The 14,393-nt window shown below is 36.3% G+C and overlaps 1 protein-coding gene across 6 annotated transcripts in view; it reads left to right on the top strand.

Moving 5' to 3' along the window:
• Positions 1-9,665: 9,665 nt before the first annotated feature.
• LOC115918274 (transcription factor 12-like) overlaps positions 9,666-14,393 on the top strand; it is a 99,955-nt gene continuing 95,227 nt past the window's right edge. For all 6 annotated transcript variants that reach the window (XM_030972193.1, XM_030972196.1, XM_030972192.1 and 3 more), the window contains exons 1-2: positions 9,666-9,728; positions 12,775-12,868. In XM_030972193.1, the coding sequence (XP_030828053.1) occupies positions 9,669-9,728; positions 12,775-12,868 (154 nt within the window). In that variant the 5' untranslated portion in view covers positions 9,666-9,668. The remainder of the gene's footprint in view (positions 9,729-12,774; positions 12,869-14,393) is intronic.

Genomic DNA, 14,393 nt, shown 5'->3' with positions numbered 1-14,393 from the left:
AAATGGGATTGATTGCCAATGATGTCAAATTCTCAGCAGATAAGAGAGCCAATCGAAGGCATCTTGAGTGTCAATATTCTGTCCTAAGTTTCATCTCTTGGTTATCATATTACCGGGGTCCATCTCATCATATCTCAACCCCATACCTGAGAGCACAAAGCGTATCCCATGTCATGCCCCTCATTCTTTTAATGTTAGGTTTAATAGAGCACACTCCAAAATCCAGGTCATTTCATGACTTTATTCGTACAACGTACCATTATTTTATTAATGTTTAACCATAAATAAAGATAAGAAAGGAAATTTACCATTCATTTGCAAATACAGACTTTTCGTATCTCAATTTTTTTTTTACCATTATTGCGTTTCTAAATATCATTCTCACATCCTTGTAAGTTGATATAAATTTCAAGCATAAGTTTGAATGTCATTTGCTGTGATATAAGTTGATGTCGTGTGATATGAGCAATTGATGAAATCATGAAAATTAACTTACATGTACCTCTCTAAATTATCTCTTTTAACATTACAAAAATTGTCCTGCTGACTTGAATAAATGAACTTAAGTTAAGTTATTATAAATCATGTTCCATCTGACATGTATCATCTCTTTTCTAGCCCTTTCATCTTCATGGTTTAAACTTTAATTACATTCTTGTACTACTTTGAAATGAATATCACCGGTGGTTCCTCTGTCTTGTCTTGGCATGCCTGTCTCTTCAACCCTAGCTAGCTACTCCATCTCCTGGTAGTTCCCATTGAGAATGAAGCATCGCTGCTGCATTGCTGAGACCAAGTCATAGCTAAGTGCTGTTTGCCCATGCCAAGCTGTTCAAACGATCCAATCACCAACAGGGGTAAAAACACATTGGCCTGGAAAGCATAAGTGAAATGAAATCCCCCACTGACTTAGCTGACAATCTTGTAAATCATGAACCTCGCTTCTTATTACTTCTCAACTATTTTCATCTCTCCCTGATCTTATATTTCTTTCTTAGCGAGAGCTAGAGCATATTTTCTCCATGATCGAGATATCGATGATGATGGTTGCCATGGGAACTGGCTTGTTCTTTTATCATAGGGTTAGAGAGCAGGTACCGAGATAGATTCTGTTGTTGAGGAGATGATCTAGTAGTGTATCCTTTGCCGTGGAACCATGCTGATGTATTCACCAACGCTCGGCCTAATCAATATTGCAGCTTATGTTAGGCAGCATATACTTCCTAGATATTTTCGTAAAAGCTCACGAGATCCTTCCAGGCGTTTCACAAAGAGTATTTCAGATCTCTTTCTGACTGCCGTGTTCACTCTCTACGCTTGGTGTGGTTCCACAGAAGATTGAGCCCGGCTTGTATTGGGCTTAACTAGGAGAGGTAGAGTACATTTATGTATTTCTGTGTTACTATGTGAGGTCAGACAAGAAGTTAGATTCATCATATTCTTGACGTGACATTTTGTATGTCCTTCTTAGATTACTCTCGTAAGCTTTCGTTCTCATGTAAATATTGTGCTTGTCTGAATGTTCAAGTTTACTTATGAGAGGTTTTCATCAATCCTTTCATCGAAAAAGTTAAAAGAGGAAATAAAAAGGCTGTATATACTAATATTAGGTATACACCGTGTTAAGAGAGAGCATTGTTCTTCAATTATAAATCCAGTTGAGATAGATATTTTCTATGATCAAGAATTTGCTTCTTGTCAAGTAATCATAAAACCCCCTTCACAAATCTTTTCGCTATCAAATGCATTATCCATCCTGCTTCTCATCCTCTCTCCTTCAGGAATGCAAAATCATTGAAAAGATGGGAGCATGTCTGATGAGAACAGGACTTCCTCTCCTTACTCCTCCTCCTCCCCTCTCGATTAAACCTACCTCACACCCCCTCTCTTCATTCAGTTCATATTTCTCAAGTCATTTTGCCCTCCAGCCATCCATCTGAATGGGATATGCCAGGATATTACCCCAATTACTTGCCAGAAAAGCAGCTCTAAACCAGGGGCATGTTTATTTCCGAGTGTGCATGTTTTCACAAAGCTCAGAAAATATGTTTTAAAAATGAAGAAATATTATATTTCCTGTAGTGCGTCCCTTGACCTTGCTCTCATTCCAGACTGGATTTTCAAAATTTTTATGTCTTTCTGTTTTTTCAGCAATTAGTCTCCTGTGGATTTTCTTCATCAGTTAAAACATTTATTTAAATTTGTCTACTTAAGAATTATATGAGTCTGCCCACTTTTTGCATGCCTTACCTTTGTGTTTTGTAACAAACAAGTCAATACTCCTCGGTGATTGCAGCTATTATGGAAAACCAGGGATTTACTTTCTACCCTTTTCATTGCAAAATATTTGTGTGACATTGTTTTGTGGTTCAACAACCTACCAATTAACCTATATATTGGTTTGAGACACCCCTGCTGTGTATAGCTATAAATAATGTTTTCCTCTTATTAACTTATTTATCATGCTTTCACTCTCTCCTTTTAGAAATGCAAATCTGTAAAAATAACTTTTTGTGAATGTTGTTATTGTTGGTGGGGGGATGTGTGTGAAAAATGCTGGAAATTATGTTCTATAGATTATTGCACTCTCAAGTGATATTAATTCTGATCCAATCTGAATAATGAAAATATATAATATATATATAAATTAATGACTACCGTATATGGGTATGTTCAACCATTGAATTTTCAGATGTCTACTGTTCAGCAAAGATGATACATCGCCTCTTTTATTTTTATTAGAGTTTTTATTTTAATTACTGGTAGTCATCTAGAAAGACATTTAGAAGCAATTAATACCAAATTTAAGAATGCTGCAATATATAATTCATTTTAATTTCTGAAACATATTTTTTTTGATAAAAACATTGTTTTCCTATAAATTTCTCTTTTTCAGTTAAGCTAATCAGGCATTCTCTCTATAGATAGTCTAATGTTCATTAAAAGTTTGTGCTGTGCTTGAATGGTAGCAAAACAAACTAACGTGCTATACATTTTGTGTAGCACTGATGTCATGTATTAGCAGTTCTGGTGCTCCGATAATGCCCCGTCTTTAGCCTGGTTTTTACTCTTAACATTGTTAAAGATAAAGACCAGTTATGGTCATGCGATTGCATTGTGAAAGAAACGTTGTGGAATCGATCAGAAAAGGTTGATCATCTAGCATCTAGCATCTGCAAGGTTCTGGAATCATTAAAATGATAAGAAATTTGGCCCATTCTTCGTAAAGTTACAAGCACTATACACAGAAAGATGTATATGGGACTATCCCATATCTCTCACAGACCATGAGAGAAACAATTTTACCAAATATATGAATTAGTAGGCGGTTTCCCGGCAAATTTTTTTATCATCAGGTATTAGTCAAAACATATTCTTTCACATGATTGGTAATGAGAGCTTCCATTTCATTTTTTGAAATTGGGTCGTTTCCAATACTGGTCTTTACCTTTAAGAGAGACAAGTGCAAATGAAATGCCTTTCTGTGCATGTTAGGGGCAAAGGTAACGGCTTTCATTTTTTTGATTGAAAATTGAGAGGTAAATGAGTCAACCTTGGGCTTAGCGCTGGACAATGTAACTCCTCAAATGTAGTTCGATCCCTTTCACCTCTTTGGTGTGATCTTGGTAAAATGTGCACTTTATATTTAACCCTCCTGTCTGAAATATCTCTCAGATACTGGTTAAATGGTTAAGTTTGGAGGTTAGAGGTTATCTACTGGTCAATTTAAAATCTAGAAGAGGTATAGAATGAAAGACTAAAGCTGATTTCTAGTTCATCTTGAGTAGAAGAAGAAGAGGTATAAAACATAAGACTAGAGCATGGAGGGTAGAATTTGAGTTTAACCTCAGGAGCTGGAAATGGCAGCCATCATTGGCAGGAATCCTGTCTGCCAAACCAAGTTCATGTATGCATGTAATTGTTTTGGAATGTGTGGTCATTGCCATTGTACTGTACTGCGCTCACACACACACACACACACACACACACGCACACTCACACATCACCCACTAAACCATCTCTCACAATCCAGTTTGCTCCAACCTTCACATTTGAACTGTTCGGAAGAGACCATGCTTAAAGTGACGGTCTAGTTTTCTCCATATCCACCAGATTCATGGTAACCACATACACATGTACCGTTATACAGGCTACTCAACCAGCAGTTAGTAGATTGGAAAAATATAAAGCAGCCAAACACGTAGCCATATTTAAAAAAAAAATTATTGATCATGATGAGAATAATCATATTGACATCGATTTAAAAAAAAGAGACATTTCATCAAGATTATAGAAATGACAGAAATAACCTGTAGAGGAAATATTAAATGTGAGGAATAATTTTGTGAAAGAAAACATACATATTTGATTGAATGCTCATGCAGTTATTCCAAAGGAAATCTTAGAAGGATTGTGTTCAAGGCCCGTTGCATAAAACTTGCCATTGATGGCAACTTTGTCATCAATGGCAACTACCATGGTAACAGGGCTCAACAGCCAATCAAAATCAAGATTTCCATGATAGTCAATTTTCTGATAGAAATTTGTTCTTACTCTTCAACATTTACTCTCAACATCACCTTTTTAAAGTCATGAAGAGTTTCCCAATGACAAGATCTTCTTGTAACCTGTGTGGGGGTCTCATCGCTTACTTTATAATGAAGCAATAATGATATCATTCTAGCTTTTCTTAATTTCAGTTTGCTGTCAAGACCATAGAAGCGAAGGAGTTTGGTCAGTGTGTTGTTACTTGAAAGAAATGCTCAAGATCTTTGAATGTACATTTTACTTTCTACAGTGTCTTAGATTATTCATTACACTCTCAAATTCTTTAGGCTTCCTGCCTCAAGTTCACGGTTTAAAAGTCAAGGATAAGAATGAAGGAAAACTAACCATAAGTAAGAATGAAATAGCAAATTGGTTTAATTGAGGAATGGCAAGGAGGCGATAGCCATGGCTAGCCAAGCCTGAATCCCGGGCTATGACCGCACATCCAAATCACCGCTCGCTCGCCTAAAACTAAAATTGGAGATTTGTAATTGAAGTTGGTAATGATATGCCTTTGAATATTGAACCTGCTGTAGGGGAAAAGGAAACTGTGCAGAGTGCAGCATGTGGATGTCCCAAAGGGGTACAGGATAGATGACCTTCACACATCATACTCTCATTATGATGATACTAAGCTATGACACTCTCAACAACACACATTGTTAGTAAAAAAAAAAAAATTATCTAGGGAGTTCAATACATGGTGTAGTCACTAGAAATTCCCTCGCACTGTTATCTGTCATAAATGAGTCAGTTTAATATTATAACTTGAAAATGTGTACCTCTACATACCTTGACAATATTTGATGAATCTTTTTTTTTTTTAAACACAAATTTGTCATTAGATTCATTTGGCTGAGCGTTTTTTTTAAAATTTTAAACACAAATTTGTTATAGATTAGATTGATTTGGCTTAGCGATTGACAGTTTACATGAAAATTAAATGGAAATGAAGAAGAAGAAAAGGCTATTATAGAGAATTATGGAAAATAAGTATACAAATTGAGTTAGAAATCTATCCTGAATAGCTAGGAGATAGATATTGGTTGATAAAATGAAGAAGAAAAAAGATTTTGTGGGAAAAATTGATTTGCTTTATCTAAATTCTGTTTGATTTAAATTTGATTAGATTGAAAAATACACTTGAAGCAGATGAAAATGCAAACAAATAACGGTTGAGTAATGAGGTTGGTCCTCTTTGAATTGCTTCTAGCAATGAGCTGTTTATGCCATGATGATGGTTAATAATAAATGAGATATAAGTGGAGGTGGACAGTGGAGACGGGCTAGATGGTTCACTGGTCATCAATCTTCCATGTCATCAAAGCACCCAAGAAATACCACTTTAATACTACCGGTATCTCTACATCTTCGTGCATTTACATCTATACAACACTGTTTTCCTGGTAACTGTGGTATGATATGTTACCACATACACATTTGTCGGCCCTTGTGAAGAGACTTGTTTACGGGAATGTTTGAGTTATTATAAGGCAAAGTGTTTTGTTGATACTCTGTAACTGTATAATTCAGCCCTTAAAAAGATTCTTTAATGGGGCTCTTCAAATTTTCAACAAAATTCGCCCCTATAAATCTCAGGTAATTTATAGATCTGCGGGGTTTGGGGCTTGTCATTTCAATTCCTAGGTAAAGTCAGATTTTGACTATAACTATAGCAGTGTATAACTGGAAGAAATCTGTACTTATTGCAGCTTGGTTATTTCCTTTGTTGGTCTAAAACTATCAAGAAAATCATGAAGTACCACATTATCTATGAGATTGTAGTGAAATGATCTAATGTTTGTCAAATTTATGATATTCTTTAAAATACTTATCCTCATTTTACAATGAATAGAGATCGTAATAGGATTAATGACATTTGAAGATGTCATGAACAAAGATGCACATGTATGTAAATAAATGAATGAGGGATTTTGATTTATAATACAAGTTTGGCAGTAAGTACCAGAGAGCTACCGGTGACTAACACGATAAAACTGAAATGTTTGATGGAAAGGTTGATGGTGGGAGGAGTTTGATGATCATTACCTTATTACCCGTTTACACCCAGCTAAACATTGATTGATTCCCTGCCCTCAAACCTAGTCATGCTTCATTTCTTAGCAAGAAATTACAATTTAAGAAATCGCTTTCCATCTCACTGAGAATGGGGACGATGCAAGCAGTTTAGACCAAATACGTTCGTGCGCCACTCTTGGCATGGTTGCATATGTGTCGTGCTGCATCTCTGCCTTGCAGTGAAGCGAGTGTCCCCTACGTGCATGATCATCAATACATGCGACACACTGTAAATCATCTTTGATGGAGTGATTTTGTTTTGAAATGTCCTTCTCTGATTCATTTTGGCTGGTTGCTTTAGCTCATAAAGCTCATTTCTATTTCAAAAAAGATGATATGCCTATTTTACTGCTTTCCAGTGTAGCCTAATATTGTCTGTTTTATTGTGTTAGCAGTCAAGGCAAAATAATGAAAGTTGAGACTTCACACTTTTTGCTGCTGTGATAATTATGTTGCTGTTCATTGGTGTATCTGAAATTAAACACTCCTGAAGGGTCATTCCATTCAGTAAGATTTCAGGACTGGCTACTATTATGACTAAACACCAACAATTCTTAATCAAGCAACATAAAATGAATATCATATACAATATCAAGTGAAACATACATGTTGTTCCTGCTCTTTCTAATCTTCATCTTGTTTCTGATTATATGGTCTGTCCGACTTACAGAGATGCATGTAGGGCATTATTGCCAACGATGGCAACAAATTTGAGAGGAAACTTTGTGTTATAGCTGTTGAGTGTTTTGTCACCACAATTTCTCTCTAGTGGCTACTCATGGGGATATAGCGCAGAAGTTGTTATTTAAGAGTAACAAGTATGAGCTCACAGGTTTAATTGCTATCTGGCCAGATTATCTCTCGGTTGACCTTTTCATTAACTCCCTGGAGCTGGGGCAGAGAAATACTTCATATTTTCAAATAATGAACTAAACTTCGTCCGAGTAGCCCCTCCATAAATGGGACAAAGCTTTTTTTAAACAAGTGAAAAATGGGTTTACTGTTTTAATGACAAAACTTAAAACCTGTATGTTGAAATATCCTCCTTCGTGTTGGACACTAGTTAATCTGTATTTTCCTTTAATATTGCATACAAATTTAACAAAATCTTTTGCATTTTAATAGGAGATTGAGTGTTGTAAAATGAGTGAATCAAGAGAAAAACATGAGCGTCTCTTCTAATTAAAGCTAGGCTTCCAGTATGTGTTATTTCATATTCTAATTTGAAGGGAAAAACGAGTGAGTAACATCCATTCTGCTATTGGTAGTTTGTTGAGTAATGAATATAAATGAAGTTATCTGTTTCCACTTACTTCTCATTTCCTAACCGTATAACCCACTCAGACTTACAATCTGCGTTTAAATCTATAGCAAAATTGCCAAGTCTATCTACATGTATGCATGATCATAATGCTTCTATACATTTAACACAAATACATACCAAACTTTACAACGTGTGGATTCACGTAATAACAGTTTTCAAGCAAACATAAATCAATTTGCAAAGTGTGCTATTTCTTTTCTGTACATCGTTTGACTTGTAAAATAATATATATTTTTTTGACAGATAAAGAGAAACCATCCAGATCGTAATTTGATTTGTTATTATTCATTGGCAATTTCCTTGTCTGTGATTTAAGCATTCATGACTTTTGTATAAAGAAGCCAGATAAAGTATGTTTGTTATGTAATGTGCCCCCAAAGGAAATCTTTGATCTAAGGGTGTGATAATGGTTCTTAAAGGTGTGATAATAATATTTGAATTCCAGATTAGTTTGAAATAATCTTGCTTACATTCTGTTTGCATAAATCGGCATGGTTGCTTGTCTCATTTTGGAAATGTTTAAACATTTCTGACTGCCTCGTAGCGAGATAGCAATCTTACCAAATCACATTGCAGCATTCTACCAAATCACATTGCGGGGTTCGGTAACAGTCCTCATCCCCACTGTAAATTGAGCATTGTATGTTTGTTTTTAATGATATGGATGGGTTAGGAGTGGAACCTTTAAGATTAGTCTTGACATTTGCGCGACACTGTTAGTAATGAAGCGGCTTCACACCGTTCCTCAGCAGTGAATCACTCCATTAGCATCATCCCTCCATCCGTCATAGCAACCGCATCACTAGGATGCTGGGGATGCTCAAGGTTTAAAGGGATAACACCACATCTCATTACATACATAGTGATCAGAAGGTTAGGGTCATGCTATCTTTGTAGCATGCAGGAATCGGTTCAATTAGAAGCTTGCTGCTAGATCATGCAGGATCCATGCTTGCTTGGCCTGGTATGAAAAAAATCACTTGAGATACCCTGTAATAAATGTATTGTATGTTGTTAGGTATATATTGCTTCAATGTGAATGAATTATTTTAATGTATAATATTCAGCAAGAACGAACATAACGATGGAAGGTTGATAAAATACTAACAGTGTTGTATTTCGCTTTAAACATTAAAATTGTGTACATGTATGTTGTATTTTGTAAATAGGGGAAATTGTATGAAATATTCATTGATTTTTGTTGAGGAATGGTGAATTGAGTGCAACTTATTTTGTTTGAAAGCTTTTAATGTTATCCATGTGATCTATTCAATCATGAAGAGTGGTGTGAAGAGACACCTATTAGAGATGCCCTTTTAATAACAACAATGCACTGCTTCTTCTCTCTGACTGTTTCACTGTTACACATGTAAATACAGGCACATCCACAGATATATACATGTAAAAAAATGATAATAATTGTTGATTTAGAAATGTATACACTGGGTACTCTGCTTTCCATTTACAGTATTACCATATTTTGCAGACAGGTGTACTCTCTTTATATGTTGTGTTATTTTCTAATTTTGATGACATACACTGCACGCACTGTATGACAAAACCAGAAAACATAACAGAAAGAAAAGACATTTTGTTTTGACCTGAAATTAAGTTTTGCAGAATGAATGGTCTTTCTGTCATTTACACCCAGATTCTGAAATTGCTCTTTCTAAATATTTCATTATTTCTCTCTATTTTTTGTATTTTTGCTACAGGTATGGATGGCAGCAGCTCAGCCTCTAATTGGAATAGTCAAGGCCCAGCATATGATACAAGGGTAAGAGATACATGTCAAACAAACTTTGCTCTTTGCTTAATTCAATTGGTTAAATATAGAGGTGATTGATAGTGGGGGATTTGTACACAGATTAATCTCAGACATTTGTCTGGCAAATTTATATCACACATTTCACCATACTTTCGGCATTAGGGCATGTGGCTATATGTATGATATGAATCATATTCAGGGAACATGAGGCGTAAATCGAGCCAATAAGCGTAACGGGTACATATTTGTGTTTACCTTATACAATAATATAATAACATAATAAAGCATAAAGATGGTAGATTGAACCATGAAATATAGTTGTAGTACAGATGTATAAAGCTTTATATACAAAAAAGAAAAAAAAGAAAATAGTTTTAAAATTATACATAATTAAAGAAAAAATAATTCATAGTGATAATTAGGTATTAAAGAAGTATGTTGAAGACACAAAGTAAAACTATTAGCATAGAGTTGATAAAATGTAAATTTCCAAGATATGATAATTTCAAACGTTCAAGCTGGCTATCGTATGTTTAATGTTTCCATTTTTTTAAAATCAGAAAATATATATATATATATATATCATTAACAGAAAATTAATCAAGAATGCCTAATATTATGTCAATGTAAAGGTAGCTTGATATTTTCTAGGACTATGCAACATGTGTATTAGCAACAGTATTGAATGTGTAACATCCATAGAGAGATTGTATCATAGAAGCATTTTTAGAATTATATCTTCAGGTGGATGAGATGCAACATGCCTGAATGTAATAGAAGCGTCTGTATACTCTAATTGGCCAGCTCCATGGTGAGGCAAGCCGTCATAATCGCAGATTAAACGAGCCCGTTCCCTTGCCACACTTCTCCATTTTTGCTGCTCGCGGCCATTTTTCTTGGATTCCGTGTTAAAATGAGAGATTGCATATCTCATCTTCTCGGCTGAAGTAGCCATTATTTATCCCCCCTCGGTGCGAAAATCCTATTTGCCTTTTGTGGGGCGTAATGGCGTTCATTTAAGCGCCATATTGTCAATGACTTCCCAGGGGAGTCCCCCTTCCCCTCTCTACTGCATGGAGAGGGGGAGAGAGAGGGAGAGAGAGAGTGAGTGTGCCACACATCTCAAATGCACTCTTCAAGATTAGATTTAAATCCTGTAAAACAACTAACCTAATGGGCAGACTGGAAGGAGAAGGAGCCAACCTTTGTTTGATGAAGAGAAGAGAAGAGAAAAGAAGAGAGTGAAGAAAGTTCAGTACCTGTCAGAGTACCTCAACCGTCATTGATCGAATTTGATCCGCCTTTTCTAAGATTGTCCAGCGAGGTGCGGATATCATTTAATTTTTACCGGTCAGGCCCCTTTGGGCCCTGCCACCTTACTCCATGAAGATTGTCTGTATTGAAGAGTTGATGCAACTGGCTCTTCACGCTACTCCTCTGGGATGGCTGACAATGAGGAGATGGGAATTAAACAGCCACAGCAGATTTGCAAGACGGTTTATCTCAAGTAATTTATGCAGTCTTTCATGCAGGGTTCAGCAAGGGATAACGATAAATCTGGTACAGAAAACTGGCATGTTATCCAGCCTTGTAAATTTATTTAGTATGAGGCATTATACATTTGCAATTTTAGAAATGCCATTTTATGCACGTAGAAGTATCACACATCAGAAGAATGTCAGATATTGAATCACTCAGGGAATGTTTTTGTTGTTTATAATATGTTATAAAAAACGAAAACGGAAATTTCAACAATTCAACCAAAAAAGACTTAGTTTGTATTCTGTCTGTTACTGATATATTTATTACACAGAAAAGGGAGATTCTGATAGGTTGAATTACCTTGACAAAATATTTGTGCTACTTGTATTCCCATGTTGAGTAAAACAAGAGTGTGTTGGTTTTAACCTGAAATCAACATGATGAATAGTTTTATCAATAAAGTGCTCCTGTCGAGAGTCTTTCGTATGATCACACAAGACTGCAAGTATTACGTTCCATCTCCCATCAGATGAGAATTGCATGAGGCCTATTCCTTTCCTGTACTATGCCACTTCATTCAGGCAAACACGATGCAAACCTGAGGCAAACAATAACATTGTCCCTCACCACCTAAATAAGAACTTGGCGAAAACACGCTCCCCCCCCCCCTCTCCTCACATCCTCATCTCTATCCATCCAGTCTTGGAGGACTCATGAAATATGAAGAGGACTTTGAAGTAAGATTAACAGCGTCACACTTGAACTTAACAAGACCTCGTCAAACGGAGCATCGCCTTTTACTGATCACAAAGCGTGCAGTCACGAACGTGATATGTGGAAATTAATTATGCTGTAGCATGAGTTCAGGTGGAATGAGCTGGCACTAATTGCCTAATCTTACTGTTGCCCACAGACCCCTGATAAAAGACATCTCCTTTTTGTAGAAGCCCTGGAAGAAACCTCCAGGCTGTTCTTTGTTTTTAAATTCATGGATGACATAGCTTTGTTAATCTCCATTTTTTTATTAATTAGAAAATAAAAATCCTTTCATTGTTTACCTACCCATGAAGAAGTTGAAAATCAATTTATTAGGTTTGATACATGTTAAAAATGGGGAAATTATTGAATTAAAAAAAGCGATATGAAAAGTGTAAAACTGTTTGTATCTTTATTGTTGATATTCACCTCTTGTATTCATAATGAAAGTAATAATGGAAATGATTTGCTTCATTACTCAACTAGGACTCAGGAGGGGATAATGGAAAAAACAAGAAGTATTTTTTTTAAGCCAGAAAAAGTAAGAATACAGAAAATGAAAATAACTGCATTGAAAGTGTGGCATACTGTATATCTTGGTATGTGCAGTTTTTTTAAACGTTAATTGAAAAGAGTTGAATGTCATTCTAAACAAAATATATTACATCTCTCTACATCATGTTTTGTATGTCTTTTGGAAGGGGTGTGGAAGTGAGTGTAGGCAAAGACGTGCTGACGTGGTAATCATGCATTGATCAATGGAGAGTATGCACATAATGAACATTTCTGTATTTCTCTTTTTGTTTTTCATGTACAGGTACCATATGAGCATGGGCGAGCACCGTATAGTGACAGCATTAGTTCAAGAGGGATGGAAAGTAGCTACATGGATTCATCTAGCTCAATAATGGGTAGGTAGAATATTGGAAGAAAGATACATGTATGGCCCGTAATCCTATTATATGCTACATGGAGTTAGGCACCACCAAATGAAGTTCAACTAAAATTGGACAACATGCATAAATTGCACCAGGCTTGAAAGTTGATAATCTAGACTGCATATGAATATGTAACCTTTTTTTACATCAATTTGCATGCAAAGTACATAGATTATGGATAAGCCCTTCACAATCTCCCCCAGATATCTCGCATATCTCACATGACAGTTTTCAAAGCGATTATTTGTTGTTGGATGTGGGTGTAGTTTTCGTCGTAAAGTGAGAGGTTTCATCAAGTACGATTTATTCAAATCTTGGCACAAAGCAAGAGAACACAAAGACACTTTGTGAATAAATGTGTATTTAATATCTGCCTTACATCCAGGCTTGGGTTTTATCATGGTTTATATCAGGTACATGAATGGGGGCTTGTGGTAGAGGAGGGGGGGGGGGGGGGCATCCATGAGACAAGAGGATGACTTTATGAAGAAACTATTCATAAAAGCACAAGGATGCCTGCCATTCCTTGGCCGGTACAACATGTTGCGGGCAAAATGTAGATATTTTTAGTGATACATAGTATCATCGACAGATCACACACCAGTGGCACAATCCTGTTTAGGAAACCAATTATCTTCCAATGACCTCCCGGTACTTCACGCACAGTATGCTGTAAGAACACATGTTAAAATCCAAGACAAAAGGATCCAGTTCCTTGTAGAAGCTAGACGTGTTACTATTTCCCCCCAGCCCTGCCCTGCCTGGCTGCCGTAGGTAGATGCGTCAAACATGCCAAGTACCTTGTGAGATTGGGATGAGGGACCGCTGTGAACATCCTTGTAGGGTTAGTAGGGGGTACCTTAGCCAGCTTAAGGTTTGGTGTGACAGTAGAAAACACCAGGAATGGTCTTAATTACTTTGTGGGTAATTGATTTGACTATATACCCCCCCTGGGGTGATTATGACATGCCTATCATCTAGGTTTAAACTAGTCTAAAATCTGCAGGCATTCTCTCTCAAGATCAAGGGCGAAATCACTTCTATGGCACTAGAACTGTCTGGAATGCTAAGCTCAGTAAGTGTTAAGGCCTAGGTATTACATTGTGCTCATAGCAGAAGATTACTGGTAGCTGGAAGCTGTGTAATTTATGGGTAGTCTGTCAGGTGAATTTAAATGGAAAATCACATCATCTGCCGATTTACCCCATTAATATCTCCTGTTATAATTTTTCAGTAGTCCATTTTCTTTTATACATGAGGTCTTATGTTTTGTTGAGCATCTCAGAATTAATTGTTCTACTCAACCAAAGGGAAAAAGTCTCTGATCCGTGCTTTGCTCTGAGCAATCCCGGACGGAATGGTATCCCAGCCTGAGTGAATGTGATGCAACATTAAATGTAGGCATTTCTTATTGGAGCTCCAGCAAAACTGTTTTACATACAGAGTACAATAATCAACTGAGATGATTGCTTGTTCTGTCGTACAGTACACAAATATT

The sequence above is a fragment of the Strongylocentrotus purpuratus genome, unplaced genomic scaffold (genome assembly GCF_000002235.5).
Source record: "Strongylocentrotus purpuratus isolate Spur 01 unplaced genomic scaffold, Spur_5.0 spur5_scaffold_6, whole genome shotgun sequence".
Taxonomy (NCBI): domain Eukaryota; kingdom Metazoa; phylum Echinodermata; class Echinoidea; order Camarodonta; family Strongylocentrotidae; genus Strongylocentrotus; species Strongylocentrotus purpuratus.
This window is presented reverse-complemented; position numbering and strand designations above follow the sequence as displayed.